The 16,398-nt window shown below is 40.5% G+C and overlaps 1 protein-coding gene across 3 annotated transcripts in view; it reads left to right on the top strand.

The window, feature by feature from the left end:
- Positions 1-16,398, top strand: part of vps13b (vacuolar protein sorting 13 homolog B) — a 312,942-nt gene that overhangs the window by 232,805 nt on the left and 63,739 nt on the right. For all 3 annotated transcript variants that reach the window (XM_008432898.2, XM_008432900.2, XM_008432899.2), the window contains 2 exons: positions 3,134-3,318; positions 14,024-14,220. In XM_008432898.2, the coding sequence (XP_008431120.1) occupies positions 3,134-3,318; positions 14,024-14,220 (382 nt within the window). The remainder of the gene's footprint in view (positions 1-3,133; positions 3,319-14,023; positions 14,221-16,398) is intronic.

The raw sequence follows: 16,398 nt of genomic DNA, 5'->3' as shown, positions 1-16,398 counted from the left end.
TAGGTGTGATTGACCCCGTTGTTAGGTGTGATTGACCCCGTTGTTAGGTGTGATTGACCCTGTTGTTAGGTGTGTCTTCAAGGGATCCTTCTACTTGTTTAATGGTGGTTGGCAAAAAAAACTCCATAGATCATTACAGCCACCAACTAGTAAGGAGTTTGGACCAAATGTTGCCAGAAAAACAAAACAAAAAAACCAAACTCATAATGCCGTCAGACAAATATCTTCACTATACAGTGTGACCTGGTAGCTTTCATGTTTTGATTCTTTCTGAAATAAATCAATAAGGGCACTTTTGGTTGTGATTGGTTGATACACAAAACAAAATAACAGGCAAAAAAAAACATATGCCCCCAATAAACAGTGGATTAAAATTAATAATGGAATCTAGACGGGATTAAGAAAAGCCTGTCATGATGATGACACTATGCAAAATTGACTTTGCCGCCCCAAGGCATCAACATGCAGTGCCTGCTCTTGTCACAGTTCTATCCATTTTATGGACAGTATCTTTCTGTCTGTTTTTTTGCCATCTGTCTGGCTTTAGACGCAGGTACGTTCAGTAAAAGTCCTCACTCCTAACAATTTGTTACTTTCTGATCTCCGTAAGGTCAAAGGTTCATTGTGAATAGCTTCAACCTTACCAAGGTAAAATTTAAAGAAAAATCTTAGATCTTCAGAAATTCTTAGAATTTTCCTAAACCATGAGCTTCTTTTAGGATTGTTTTAGAATACGGGCCCAGATTTACAGAGAGGCCAAGTCAAAGTTGTCATGTTAACAAATTCTCCCACCTGAGCTATTTATCTCTTGAGCTCTTCCAGAGTCACCATGAGTCATAGCTGCTTGTGTGATTACCTGAAGAGTAGGTTGCCACATCACTTTTCTTGGTGGGTTTGCAGTTGTTTCATACTTTTTTTCCATTTTGGATGATATTTTTTTAAAGGTAGGTACATTGTCCTTTTTAAGCACATTGTTCAGGAGATAGCGTAACATTAAGACACCAGCTTGTTTCCTGTCATGATCGACTGTCCAGTGCATTTCTTTTCTAAACAAAATAAAACTAATTATTATTTCAACTAAAAATTGAAAACTTAGGAAGTTAAAAGTCAGTTAAGATGCGTATTAGCTTAAAACCGAGTTAGATCAAAGCTCTCTGTTAAAAGAAGTTTCATCAGGCATGTCCGCCTGTTTCCACTCTAAGTAACTTTGTGTTTATTCCATTTCTTTGTGCTTTGTGTTCACACACACAGACAGACACTCACAGCAACATACACAGAGGATCAAACTTCTCTCTGGCTGAAGCCCAGCCTTCCACTCTGTCAGCTGTGGTTGAGTCTTTGTTTGTTGCACTGTTCCACTGCTCTTTGATGCATTTAATATTCTGGCTGAGGCTGAAGAACGTACAGTGGTGAACTGGAACCAAGAGGACAGTCTGTCTGCAACATGTTGTCAGCAGTGAGAAAAGTCAGTGCCCCAAAGTACAGAGACGGGCTACGGGTGTCCCCAGGGTCCAGCTCAGACATGGCTGGGTTACATGAGCAAAACGTAAATGAAAGGTGGTCAGAGAGAAGGGAGAGTCACTGTCTCACTCACTCACAGGGTAAGTGGGTGAGACAGTGACTCACTCACCCTTAGGAATAGAGCAAACAAAACAGCAAAATATTTTTTTTTCTTTCTTTCTTTCTTTTTTTCGTTCTTTCGTTCTTTCTTTCATCCACAATTTTTTAACTAGTCTGAAGTTACCAGTGAAAAAGTTCTCACTGCAAAGAGTAAAATTGGACGCAGGCAGAGTGGGTCAGACAAAAGCAGCAGTTCCCTGTTTGCCTTCTTCTCTTTCCTGAATAAACACGGGTCCCAAACAGCAGCTGAGACGTAAGTCAAACATCACTCAGGAGCTTCGGCCCTGTGCTGTCCAGCTGCTGCAGGTGCTTGGCCCGGTTTAATCAGTACATGTTTACAGAATGGCAACAATGTTTACTAAGGTACGTTGTTTATGGAGAGCTTCTGACACACATAAACATTCAGAAAATGCAGATCCAGGGTTTCCAGATTTCTTTTTTTCTTATGTGCAACAGTGGACACGAGTTTTGACTGATCTCTAAGGAAGGAAATACGAACAATTTGTTTAAACATTCCACCAGAAATCCAAATAAAATATTTCAAATTGTGTTTCCTGTTTTAATTGTCTACAACTTAGATTTTAGGTCCATTGTGTATCTTTTCTTATAGCGTGAGCTTATTTAGTTAAGCTTTCTTTACTTCATGCACTTCAAGCTCTTCATTCTTCTTTATGGATGTTCCAAACCTCGTCACTAAGATTCCTTACTGTCTCTAATGTTGAAATATGTAATCAGCAGAGGACTAACTGTGACTGACGGCATTTAGACCTTTAAAAGTCTGACAGTCTGGATTGGAAGTGACTCTGCAGTTCATATTCAGTAATAGGTTGTGATAATTTAGACCAAATTCCAAACACTAATCCAATTAATTCACAAGAAAGCCTCAGTCTTCACTGACTACTGCAGAAAGTCATGGTTATATCTACCTCTTGAAACTCCTGTGGACATGAGTTTAAACTAAATGTAGTTGTTTATGGCTCTATAAGTGTTTCCATTAAAGTGTGTTTCTTGTTAAGACAGATTTTGAAGTATCTCCTTACAAAACATTGATGGAAACTGCAAAATTCAAAATAACTTCCTCAGTTTTGTAAAAATGATTTTGATCGCTTGAGGAGTTTTTTGGTTTTTCCGGAGAAGAGTTAATTTTTTTCCACTTTGTTACTTTTTGTGATTTTTTTTTTTTTTTTGTAACATTTTAAAAGTTTGCTCAAAATCTGACTTAGTTAAATTCGCAGGACTCTTGCTAATGAGACATGTTGCATCTGATGTTCCTGTGTAATTTGGCTTACAAATGCTTTTTCTAAAGTTTTTTTTTCCATGTGGCCCCATTAAGAACTTTGTTTTTTCCGTGCAGTATAGAGCTGATTGATATGGTGCATCTCTTAGACCTTCATTTTGTTTCCTTGCAGCATAAGGACTCATGTTTTCTGTTTTGTTGCTGTGCACCTGATTATCCTTCTGTTTGTACCGGCTCATCCAGTTTGTAGTTATTGTTTTTCATATTGTCTCCCAGGATCCCAGAAGCTGCCGGGACCCCATGAGGTCATGTTCTACAGTGAGACCGAAGACAGCCCCGGGGTGATGCTGTGGCGGTACCCTGAGCCGCGCGTTCTCACCTTTGTCAGGATCACGCCCGTCCCTTTCAACACCACCGAGGACCCTGAAATAAGCACGGCTGACCTGGGGGACGTCCTGCAGGTAGCATGGGGCTCGCACATGTCACCAACACAAACACTCAACACTTTCTCAGTTTCTGCTTTTCATACAAACCCCTGATCTTTTTTTTTTTTTTATTTCACCATAAAACCGCAACAAAGCGAGACTCGTGATTTATCAAGCAACTTCGTGTTGCATGTATATCTTTATTGCTTCAGTTGTATTGGGATGTCTGCTGCGAGGTTGGGGTTGTAAGACGTAAGACGAGAAGAGTATGCACACATTCCTCTCCCAGGTCCCTGCCTAACATCACCTGCACTGAAAGAGCAGCAAACGGTTTTAGATCTGGGCTGCGCGCCATCGCGATTCCCCTGTCAGGACTCGTGTTACGGAATGACCGAGACCTCTGCTGTCTCTCCAAACTTGTAATACATGCTCGGACAGCTGTGGAAGTCATTCCGCGCTCTGGTGTGAATAGCCAGGTGCCTTCAACCCCAGATGAGGTTATATTTTGGCAGGTCTGTTGCGGCTACTGAGCCTGCAGGGCCTCGGTGGGGGTTAGAACATCCTTGTTTTCCTCCCATCACTCATCCCCCGTCTTCCTACCCACCGCCTCACTGTCCAGATAATTGCTTTGAATAAAGGATGGAACCCGATTTATTAATTTAAGCTTATTTGTTCCCCCCCTAAAGCCATAACGGAATGCTGTCATAGCAACTGTTGCTCATTTTGAAACCTTCCATTTTTGTAATTGTCTTTCTCAGCATCTAAATCCTGTTTTTTCAAATGAATAAATGCCATTCTTATTATTAGATTTATACTATTGTTGTTTCTTATTTATAAAAAGCAGCTGTAGACCAAGAGATGATTTATCCACATCTGTTGCAATATATTACAAGAATTCATTAAAAGTCCAATAAAAAAGTAGATTAGGATAAAACGGCACATTGTTGCAGCGATGTAATGTTTCTCAAGGGCTTTGACAGTTAGGGAGGGAAATTCAACAACAAAGTTTTAATTCTTATTTATGTGTTGTTAAGATTCCTATTATTAATTAAAAAAAATGTCTGGGTTTTTTTATTTTTGTTTTGTTTTTTTGTCCAGAGATGAAAGACGGACCCAATTTTCTTACTTTCTCAGCTCCTTCATGGCTATTTTTACCCAAAAAAATTATCCCCCCTTAATGTTAAGCTACGTTTCCTCCTCCTTTCCCTTCTGCTTTTCATCATGGCTTATCTCCCTCATTCTTCTTGGACTCCCACAGTCGCTCCACCTACGATGCAGATGTTCGCTCTGTTTATGCTTGCCGGCCCAGGAGAGGCAGGGCACTGGAAGGTGCTGCAGCTGCGCGACTTTTGAGCGCGGCCCCCACAGCTGCAAGGACTGCAGCAAGCACAACGCCGAAGCCTCTTGCTGATTGGCCACATATTGGGTTACAGTAGGGACTGGAGCACTTGGATGTGGGAGGCAGAGAAGATGTAGTGATAGACAGTAAGGACAAGGTTAGGCCGGGAAGGAAGAGTCCAACAGATAAAGATTCTGCGAGGGGAGGGGGCGAAGAGATACTATTTTGTCGTCTTCTCCAAGACAAACAGAAGCCTCAGTGTAAGATCTACAAGATGATGTTTTATTGCCCACCAATGAAATGTGAAAAAGATTCTTTTCTGGCTAATGATGCAGTGTGGTAACAGTATGTAGTGCCAGTCTTTCATTATTGGCTTCACAGTTTGTTTATATTTAAAACTCATGTCTTTAACTCCCGACTGAGGTAAATGTGACTGGTTTCTATGGACGTTCACATTAGAGCGTTACAGCAGCAGCCTATTGGAAACGGGGTTTGATTAACATGTGGTTTCCATATCGCTCCTCTCTTGTCATCTGTCAAAGAATTATTACATGCGACAAGACTGTTAAAAGGAATCAGGTAATGGGAGTGTAAATGCTGCAGTGCTGAAAAGATGACACTCCAGGCACACATCTTTTACTGAAAGCACTTCATTTTGGAATTAGAAGCAGATATTTGCAGCGGGGTTTTTTTGTGGGGTTTTTTAAACGCAACATTAACTAAATAGGGAAATTGACATCAGTGTACTTGAGAAATAAGAACATGGCTATTAAATCATAAATTTAGTTCTGCAAGTTTGGAACCGAAGAATGAAGAAGAGGAGAGGTTGTGAGTCCATCACAGAACAACAATTTCAAAATAACAATCTGAAAAAGTGTGTCATGCTATTTTCTCTCCCTTCATTATTCAATATTTTCTAGAACCAGTTTTTGTTGGTATTATCTCTCAAACAACTTTTCACATCTGTGGACAGAAAATCTGCAAAACAACTGGAATTCACTCAGATTGCAAATAATTTTCAACTCTTGATCTAGATTGTCTGGACTTTGACTGGGCCAGTTTGACTTTTAAATATTAGCTGATTCGACTCCTCTCACTTGAACCACACCATACAGCTGAAAGGTGTGCAGTTCTCTTGGTTTTCAGATTTTCTCACGCTGTAGTTATATTTTTAAAAAAACTAAACTTTTTTTTTTTTTTTAAGACGGGAAAGAAAAGATTAAAAGAAAAAAATGGGGCCTGAAAATAAACAAATGCCCAACATTGCATCTCATTAATATTCACTGTAGCTCAAAGTGCTTTACACAATAAAAACATAAGAACATTCTAAAAACATAGAATAATGAAACTAGTAACCAACATTACAATTTCTCAAATGCCATCATCTAAATCAATAAACAGAGATAGAAGGCCGAATTTGTAATTGTCTTTATGTCTGAAGGTTAAGGTCAGACTCCATCTCTACACCCAGATTTCAGGTCTGATCTCTAGTTTCCAGCTGTAATAACTCTCTAGATTGTTCCGCTTTAGGTCCAAAGATAATAACTTCAGTTTTGTTTCTGTTCAGCTGGAGGAAGTTATGACACATCTGTTCAGTGCTTGGATGGTTCTGAGTCACCTGGTGACACCGTAATGTAAAGCTGTGTATTATCTGCATAATTATGGTAACCAATCTTACAACTTACTATAACTTGAGCTAGTGTAAGCGTATAGGTATTGAATAATGAGGGGTCCCAGGACTGAACCTTGGGGTACCCCACATGTTGACAAGTTTCCTATTGAAACAAAGAAATTCTTGATCTCTGTCAGAACCAGTTGAGTACTGGACCGGAGAGTTCTACCAACTCTCCAGTCGCTTCAATAATATGTTGTGGACAATAAAGTCATATATAAAAAATAAGCTATTGGATCTTTTTTACCACTTTTTAACTACATAATTCTTAGCCAATGCTTTTTCTACATGATTTAATAGTAAAAGAATTTCCCTTCATAAGTGTTATAATATTGTCTTAAAGCTTTTCTACATCCCAGATTTACCTCATTTGACTTTCTGTAAACCAGTCGTTACTGATCCTCCTTTTTTTTCTTTTTTAAATTATTAATGGTCTAAAATGACCAAATAGAGTCCATAAAATTCCACACACAGCAGTAGCCAGGCTTTTCCTCCGCTGGAATCTCACATATCTAACATGTTGTCTGTGCAGAGAGGGAACCTGAAGAGAAAAGAGACAGCGCTCTGAATTTCTCAGGCCTATAAAGTTACAACATAGCCATTTGGAAGTGGAAACTGATAGTTGTGAAGAAATGGAAACTGTAAAGGTAGGGAAAGAGACGTAATGTATAATAAAGAGAGAGGAAATTAGCATTAAACTGTCTGATCATTCTCTGTCATTTAGACAGAATGTTTGGATGATTTATAAGTGGAGTCAGGGGGATTGAACTCCTGAGCAGCTAAATGGACTCTGACATTTTTATACCACTCAGCCTCCTTGTCACCTGTTTTTCTGTTTTTGTCATTCCCGACACGACGCGGCCTCTCCTCCTTTGTTGTAGCTCTTCTCTCAGCCGAGTGTAATAGATGAGCAGGAGAGGGGCTAAATGGGGGCAGCAGGGGGGGTTCACTCCTTGCCTTGCTGCTTGCTCGTCCCCAGAGCAGATCATATTAACATTTTATAAAATCAAGATTTCCTGCATTTAAATACTTGCGGTTTCCCAACTGGTTCCAGTATCTCGAAGGGGAAATTCAAACCACCTTTCATTACTCAAAGTGAAATTGCTGGCTGTGCTGGTTTTTTTGTGTATAGTACAAAGGGAGCGATATCATAAGCGTCGGCTTGTTGGGGTTCAGCTAAGAACCGGCAGGTTTCCACCTGCAGAGAGAGTACTGGAGTTCTCCAAATAGTGAGGAAATCAGCCTAATCCCACCATGGGGGGAACAGAGGAGGAGACGCTAAAAAGAGAGGAACAACCTAACTTCATAAAATAAGCGCAATGTACATTCTGTTCTCAATTAGATTACCTTTTACCCACACCAGCTTAGTTCTGTGTGCAAATAGGTTAATGTCATCATCCACTGCTGTTCAACAAAGTTTCCAAATTGCTCTGACTTTTTCAGACAAACCTCACACCATCCGCTTCCCCGCTGCTGATTTTATGCATGACGGTGTTAGGATTGCCTTTCATGTGCCAGCGAGGCTCAGTTGCTATGGAAGCCCTGCTGGCCTGAGACAAATGCCATAAAAATGTCCTGCGATGATCGAGCAACCTGCAGCTACAACCATTTCTCAAGCTGCTTTGTTTGTCATGTTTTTTGTTTTATATATATATATATATATAAAATTCATGCATAAAAAGCATGCATTTTTATTGATGCATGCTTTTTATGCCGTTTGTAGAGATACCGCACTTGTTGACAGTGAGTTTTGGATCGGATGTCAGGTGGTGTGATCTGTTGCTTCAGATAAAGACGTTGAATCAGAACGAGCGAGACGCAATTATGGCCAAGATAACTATTATTTTAGAAGGATAGTGCTCGAGCAGGCCTGCGTTAGTCCCAACTATTGCACTATAAAAATAAAAGACTTTCCATGTGGTTAATTTGATCTTGAACTTTCTACACCTCATCCACCAAAAACTCAGCTTCTTTTCCAGTTTCCAGTTTGGCTTTAAGTAGGAAAAAACAACCAAAATAATAGCTCAAAGATCTCAGCGTGGCCTTATTCCTGATTTTCCACACTGATTAATTTTAACGTATATCAACCCATATGAGACAGCATAGCAGGAGTCATATTCAGAACAATTTTCATTGCATTTGCTGAATAAACATTTGCTCAAGACAATGTCAATTCAATTCGTCTCCGAGCAGATAAGAAGTAGCTCGCTGCGGATTTTTTTTTCCCCGGCATATAGGCATCAGCGTAATAACATAATAGCGGTGTTGATATTGTTAATAAAAATAATGGCACACGACGCTGTGCTTGTCAGCAACCATGGCCTCCGAGTAAGCTGAGGGAGTCTTCAATTGCAGAAACATTTTTTTGAAAATTTACTAGTAATCACACTTTGGCCAAGCCCAGAACCCTGAAATAATTTCTTTCTGTTGTGTATTTGCTTTAGAGTGCCTGCCTTGAGTTAACCTTCTGAGAAACTGCGATCACTCAAACAGATCCAGAAAAATAAATCTCCGCCGAGTGGTAGGTTTCAGTTTTTTCCTAAACAGAGCTGGGTGTCAGGAATGAAAAGATTTATGCGAGCTGCCAACACTTTTGAATCCAAAAATATTTGTAAGCAGTTTGGACTATTTAAATACTTAAAAATTCCTCAACACGGTGCTCAAGGCCTTTGAACCGCCCGTCCGAAAATGAGACCCAAAACATTCGACACATCATTTCGACTGATATTTTGCCCAAGGCCGAGCTGCCAGGCTCACTTTGTTGAATGTTTGAGGAAAACACAGATTGGACTCATCCAGCTGGGGGAATGTCAGCTATTCAGACTTGCATATTGTTTTTCAGATAAGGTACACACACAATCAGGCAGAGGAAGCTGACACTGCCCACGCTGCATCATGTACTTGCATACAAACGCACACCTGTGTATACACACATGATTTCCTTTGTCTCTCCCAGAACTGGAAAAGTCCTGCTCTTAGATATACAATCCGTTGGACTTTTGACAGGTGTGCTCACCTCCCCGAACCTTTTCCGTCTCCTGACCAGCAATGAATTGGTTGTCATTCATCTCCACTTTCTCTCCATAGCCAGAACTGCAATTGGACGGGAACATGACGCACATTCAGCCGCGCACATGTACTCCACTCTACCATATATGCCTCAGATATCCATTTCTGTATGCCGTCATGTGTATAGGGTATCACAGGTGCAGAGAAAGAGCACGTATGGTGCTTTAGCAAACCGGCTCTGGGAGTTCTCAAAAGGGATTCGGTGAGTTTCCGCTCCGGTTGCTCGGCGTTGGGATTGCGGGTGCACAACTCTGTCAGGTACAATTAGGAAGAGTTGATTCTAGGAAAACCTGTGTGACAGTTCATGCATGATGTAAGCCTCCAGTTACCTCATTCGCCTGACAAATGGACACACACACACACGCACGCACACACACACACACACACACACACGCACACACACACACACGCACGCACACACAACATTAGTGTCTGTGTGTTGAACATTCCCAAGAGTTTGGTAGTTGTCCAAGGAGCTGTACACCTGCGGTGAACAATTCACTTGTTAACCCACATACACACATGTATTCATGACTTTCCGCCTGCTGTTCTTCAGGTGTGTTCTCAGGAGTGCTCTGCCACTTTTCATCCATCAGTAGCAAAGTAGTGCAGGCCGCCACGGGAAATGTGAGAAGCTGGTTTCGTTCTCACAGCAGAACGGGACACATTTCTGTTCATTTTGGCGCGGCGCCCTACGATTCATCACATCTTCTTTAAAGGAACGCATGAGCAGAAGCTGTTATTCAGTGTGAAAACCAGCCACAGCTTTTCAGCGCTGATGATTGTCATACGCTTGACAAGCATTAGGCATCTGGCCATGTGCTGTTATGGTGGAGATGAGTTGCAGTCCTACTGTGTTGGTGGTCTTCTGTCATTTCTTGACAAGATTAGAAATTTGTAGGTAGTCTTTTTTTTTTGTCTGATGAAGGCAAAAATCAAGGTTGTAATTGAAGCAACCCTAATGATGTTTCTTTTCAAACTCGCAGTGAGAGCAGATCAAGTGTTTCAGCTGGGTGATATTGAGGCAGGGTGCTGTAGAAAGCAAAACAAAAAAAGAAGCAATGGCTTATTGCACTTTTCATGTTCTGTGTTCAGTGACTGCCAGACAGAGGTGATTGGTGTCCAGTCAATCTTTCCTATGTACAAAACTAGAATGTTTAAATAACTACCCATTTTAAATGTGATTAGATTTAAAGGTAGATAAGACAGATGGAGAGAGTTGTTATGAAGCAGTAGAAGTCAGCTTTGGTCCCAGCCTTGTAAAAACCAGTCTCTTGCTCTCCTCTATACTTCGTCCAGAAGGTCTGGACTCTCTGATATTTAGAAATTATTGCTTGCTGGAGTCTGGACTCTGTTGAAGTTTCAATCATTTGGATTTGATTTTGGAGAAAAAAAATTATTTTGCATTCCCTCGCAATTACCAAATATTGCTTGCTGCAATATTGCCTGTCTATTCTGTATACAGTCACAAATGTCCATTTAAAATGTAAAATATATATACACATTACAAGTCTCAGTGAAAATGTGTTTATTAGAGGTGTGTCGATCGATCGGCCACCGATCATAATCGGCCGATTTCCGTGAAAAAGTGTATGATCGGTGATCGCCGATCACGGTCTCTTGTTGCCGATCACACAACCCGATCACCTGCTTGTCATTTTGCAGCCTGCGTGTGCAGCTCGTCTCCTCTTTCCTTCACACTGCGCAAACACGCAGCAACAAATCCTAAGCGACGTGAAACTATAACGCACTGAGTGAATGGGGAAGTTTGCGTGTTGCGGCGGAAAATTGAAGCACATGGGGTGAAGCACGTCAAAATGCATCAACACGACGAATCTAATATGGCATAAAAACAATGCCATGCTTGACTGAGTTTGGCTACATCGAGGCTCACTGCAGTAAAAAAGACATATGGAGGATCAGATAGCAGGTAAAGCAGCGCACAGCTACAAACACTCACCCGGATTAGCATGACGGTCAGAAAGCTAAACAAATAACCCGCAAAATTATTTAAGTCTTCATGCTGCGATGTAAGACGCTGGTTCTGCTCTCGCTGTTGAACCGCTGCTACGTGCTACAGGTAGTAATATTTCACAGACGGAGCTCCGCTTCTGCTCCTGCTCCACCTGGTAGTGACTCTCACACCGAACCTCTGCTTAAAGCTGCAGCATCTAACCTAAAAAAATTTATTTTACATACGTATTAAATGTATGTAATACGTATGTATTACATACATACGTATTACATACATATACGTATACGTAGTTTTAATACAGTGAAAGTATTAAAATTTTCACTGTCCTAACATGACAGATAATCTCTGAAAAAATAATCGATCTCCTCCCAGTTCTGCATAATTACTCYGCTCAGTCAGAAACAGCCACTCAGAACTAGCAGTAATCAGCTAGCCGCCATGCTATCAGAAAGTTTTCATTCAGTAACTTTGGATTGTTTATTGTAATGGATCCTGTATTTGTAGTAGTAGTAGTAGTAGTAGTTAAAACTTTATTGTCATATTGCATACACAAGGTGAATACAAAACGAAATTTCGTTGCATACAGCTCAGGACAGTAAATATGTATATAAATATAGAAAATATAGAGTGAAGGAATAACAGTAAAAGAGTTCTTTGTTCTGTGCAAGAGGCAGATATAATGTGGAGACCAGATTTTCAAGTGCAATACGGTTGGGAGTTCAGCAGTCTGATGGCAAGTGGAAAAAAGCTGTTTCGGAACCTGGATGTCCTGCACCGGATGATTCGAAACCTCTTTCCAGAGGGCAGCAGGGAGAACCATCCATGCTGTGGGTGTGAAGGGTCTCTGACGATGTTTCGGCCTCGGGACACGCAGCGCCGGGATGAAAGGTCTTGAACGGAGGGTTCAATTTGCCTTTGAATGTTAAGTTTTATAATGGAATTTTTTTTGCAATGTTGAGAGGTTTTATTTTGACTCTTTGCATTATTTAGCCTCTTCAGAGCCTTCATATGTTATCAGTCTGTTAAAGATAGTATTATTGATAGCAGTACAATTTGCAGAATGCCTGTTTTGTTTTTTTCTTGGAAAAAGTCATTAAAAACAAGTTTTTGTCKAAATTAAGGTGAATTCATGGTTCCTTTTTCCACATAATGTAACCGGTAGTGTTTATGATTAAAAAAAATAATAATGTGATTGGTATCGTTGATCGGTATCGGTGATCGGCCCTCATGGGTGATCGGAATCGGCAGGAAAAAACCTGATTGGCACATCTCTAGTGTTTATATATTCTTAACTCTTTTTTGCAGAAAACTAATTGAAAATTGTTTTATTCACTGCATGTTTATGTCTGTTTGTGTAAGGCTGAGCTGGAACTGCACATGAAAACAACCCTTTATTAACCATTCAGACCAACACAACAGAGACACAATCATTTATTACCCCACGATAACACAGAAATAGTCCAAACAGTTTGGATGTATTTTTTCCATCTCTATTCTGAAGAAAAAAATATAAAACTTCAAATATTCCACGACATATTAACATACATGGAAAAACCTTATAAAACCCTTTATAGCAGAAAGTTGGTGGCCACTGTAAGAACGGCTTTCAGTATTCAATTGTGCCGCATGAACTGATCAGTACATTATTGGAAAAGAACGCAAAAGGAAAAAAAAATCCTCCATATCCCTTATGGGGCTCCGTATGATACTTGTAAGCCGTCAGCATATGTTTCCTAATCTGGATATTAGGAAAGCTATCTGCTGCATATAAGATATTATCAGTTATATTGTCGTTCTACAAGTCCTCCCCTGCTAGAGTCCTAAAAGCATCTGTGTTTGAGGTTTTGAAGCCCACTGCAGTTTTTATTAATCACTGTATAATTGCAAGAGTCCAAGAAAATCACTTGTTCCTGATGGTTCCACCAAAGATTGTTATAAAAATCTGTTTGTTTGAAATGAGCAATTTGGTCTGAGTCCTAATTTTCCTTAAATCAAGATTATTTAGTAGATATAGCAAGGGTGCAGATGAAAACATCTGTGCGATTAACTGGTGTAAAAGTATTGAGTTTAGTTCTCTGGCAATCTGATGATAAATGACAGACTTTAGGTTGGAAGAGTAACACTTTGAATGTGTGTTTGGTGTTAAACATTTAGCTTTATCACTGAGTTTAGAACTGGGACGGTTGTTGAGAAACAAAAGAAAGTCACAGTCTCGCATCTTTGTGTGCTCCAAAAACAAATACCTGAATCTCTAAACTGTCCATTTAAATTTTTTTGTTTGGAAGGCAAAAGGGAACAGGAGGAACTATGATTGACCATCATGCTTAAGTGATTATGTGTTCTGCTCATATAATGGATATTGAAATCTAGTCAAAACCATTGAGTGAGCAACTCGTGATATGACAGAGCACTTTTCAGGACAGCAGCTGTTGTTTGGTACAGGGATACTCCTTTTCCACATTCTACTGAAGTTCTTCATTAAATTGGGAATTCTTTTTTTATTATTATTTCATGAAAGGTAGACCCGAGAAGGATAAGACATTTAAAATATTTAATCACATAATAAAGTTAAGCACAGACCAGATGCCAATCTCTCGACATAAACAGAAAATGAAGCCTCTAAATAAGATGCATATGTAAAAGTTACTTTTGGAAGTCGTGTAAATGACTGTGTCATTTCTTTTAGGTACCATGCAGTCTGGAGTACTGGGACGAGCTCCAGCAGGCCTTTGTCCCATACAGGGAGTTCAGCCTGTCAGAAAGTTGTTCCTGCCAGCTGCAGCTGCCCAGCCTCAGCCTCACTGATCAGCAGAAGGAGCTGGTGGCCTCAGACCTCTGGAGGATTGTGCTCAACCACAACGGAGAAGGAGGAGATGAGCAGAGGTGAGGCACACTTCTGTTTTACCAGAAAAGTTGCGACACCTGCTGGAAAACACGTTCAGGAACCGGAACGGACTCCAAAGCTTATTGGTTGTACAGGCCTATGAGGGCTGCTTGGAACACAGCGTTGCCTTTAATAATCAAATCAGGACCAACCAGAACAAGGGTGTTGAACATTGTCAAGCTTAAAGTTTCACTAACATTTACAAATAATGTTTCTTCCATACGTTAAAACTGTCACCATGTTGTAACAGTTTAATATTAGACAAATAATTTGTGAAAAGATCGATCTCCTCCACTTCCTCCCAGTGTTTGTATTCTGGTCTGCAAAAGTGCATCTGGTCAAAAACGACCAATCAGAGCCAGGAGGAGTGTGTCAATCAACCTCCTCTATGCTGCTAAATGTGCAGCATACAAGAAAAACAACTTACTGTTCAAGGAATACTGTCATCGGTTGCTATGCTAACTAGCCTTAGCATTCATGGCAGACTTTGCTGAAGGGGAGCAGCTGTAGCGTAGCACAGAGAAATATGCTACGAGAGTGATTGACAGCGCTAAGACCCTCCTCCTGCCTCTGATTGGCCATTTCTGACTGAGTGGTGGATTTCTGCAGCTAATACTGGGAGAAGGCAGAGAAGCTCAATTTTTTCACATATCTATCTTACACTATCACAGCATTTATGATCATTTTAACAAATATGAAAAAAAACAAAAAAATTTTTTCATGAAAGTTACTGCTTAATGGTTTTGTAATATTGTGAGATTTTATGGCTCCAGATCTTGTTACACCCCCGGTAGAAGCAGGAGGAGATGAGACTAGAAAAGCGCTGCATTAGAGCACAAACATATTTACTATATGCACCTCTAGCTGATTTTAAATGCATACACTAACCTTATTGGAACGTACATCAGGTATGTGCGTGGATCTGAAGTCTCCGTTCCCATCGGGTGTGAGGAAAAACAGAGGCAGAGTGCTCCCAGACTGCAGAGCACAAAGATCTAAAATGTGTCCCTCGCCCCACATCTGGTGTGCAGGAGCAGGGAGCGGGCTTGGAAGGCGTTCAGATAGGCCTAATGAGATTTCCCAGCACACCAAGTGCCTGTCAGGGCCCATCCGGATTCCTTCCTGCTTACCTTGAGTGTATCTAATCGAGGGGAAGCTCAGGGGAAGCACGAGTCAAACCCCCTTCAGGTTGGCCCGTGAGCCGTTAGGCCGTTCTTAGCCCAGTTTGGGCCGGGCCGGGTCTGACCAAACTCTAACACTTCACAGAGCGTGCTCTGACTTCATTCTTCTCGCTGCCACTGGCTTCTCTACTCGTCTCCCCTGTGTCTCCCTTCGCCTTCTGTTACGTCTCTGGGGTTTAGATGATTTTCTGAAATATGTTGGTCTGCCATTTTCTCCTCTGTTTCTTATTTTATTTTATTTTTTATCTTCATTCTTTTTTATTTATTTTTCTGTTTTTGCTTCCTTTTGGGATTTAGAGAAACGTTTTGTGGAAAAATAAGCACCAAGCCCCACATTCTGTGGGATTTAGACAACTTCAGAAAAGAAAAAAATATCTAAAAGAAGAAACAGAACTCTCTTAAGGGCCATATAGTAAAACAAACATCTGTATTTCATTACAATCATACCCCAAACACTACATTTCCTTTATGTTTAAATTATTTGTCTTTTTTGATCAAAACTGATTCCACTTTCCTTACTCTCTCATTTCATCTGCCATACTTTTGTTTCCAGCAGAAAAATAACTTGGCTGGCCCGCCAACTGGAAGTAATAAAAATTGTCAACATATGATGGTTATCTTTTTAAGGAGCGCTCCGTCGGACCCGCATTTTTCACTTCTTGAGAGTTTTCCTCTCAAAGTGGATCATGGTAGCAGCAAATTATAGAACAAATGGTCATTCGTTTCAATTACTTCCAGTTCAACATCATCAACCATGACGTGCAATTAATGTCCACCGAGGGCTTTTTCTGGAAACTGTGGCTGTAATAACTTACTTAACGGCCCTGGACAGTGAGGAGGCCCTCTCTGCCTTATTGTCTCCTTCATCCCAGGTCTCCTGAAAAGTCCTGGTGTTAGTCTCAGAATGGATTTATGCCACTGTTTCACACAATTTTTTGAAAGATGTATAAATGTAATGTTTTCCATCTTCTTTTATTGGCTGAACCAATGTTTATA

Source organism: Poecilia reticulata, linkage group LG16 (genome assembly GCF_000633615.1).
Source record: "Poecilia reticulata strain Guanapo linkage group LG16, Guppy_female_1.0+MT, whole genome shotgun sequence".
Classification (NCBI taxonomy): domain Eukaryota; kingdom Metazoa; phylum Chordata; class Actinopteri; order Cyprinodontiformes; family Poeciliidae; genus Poecilia; species Poecilia reticulata.
Note: the sequence above shows the minus strand (reverse complement) of the source record. Positions and strands in the feature narration are given on the sequence as shown.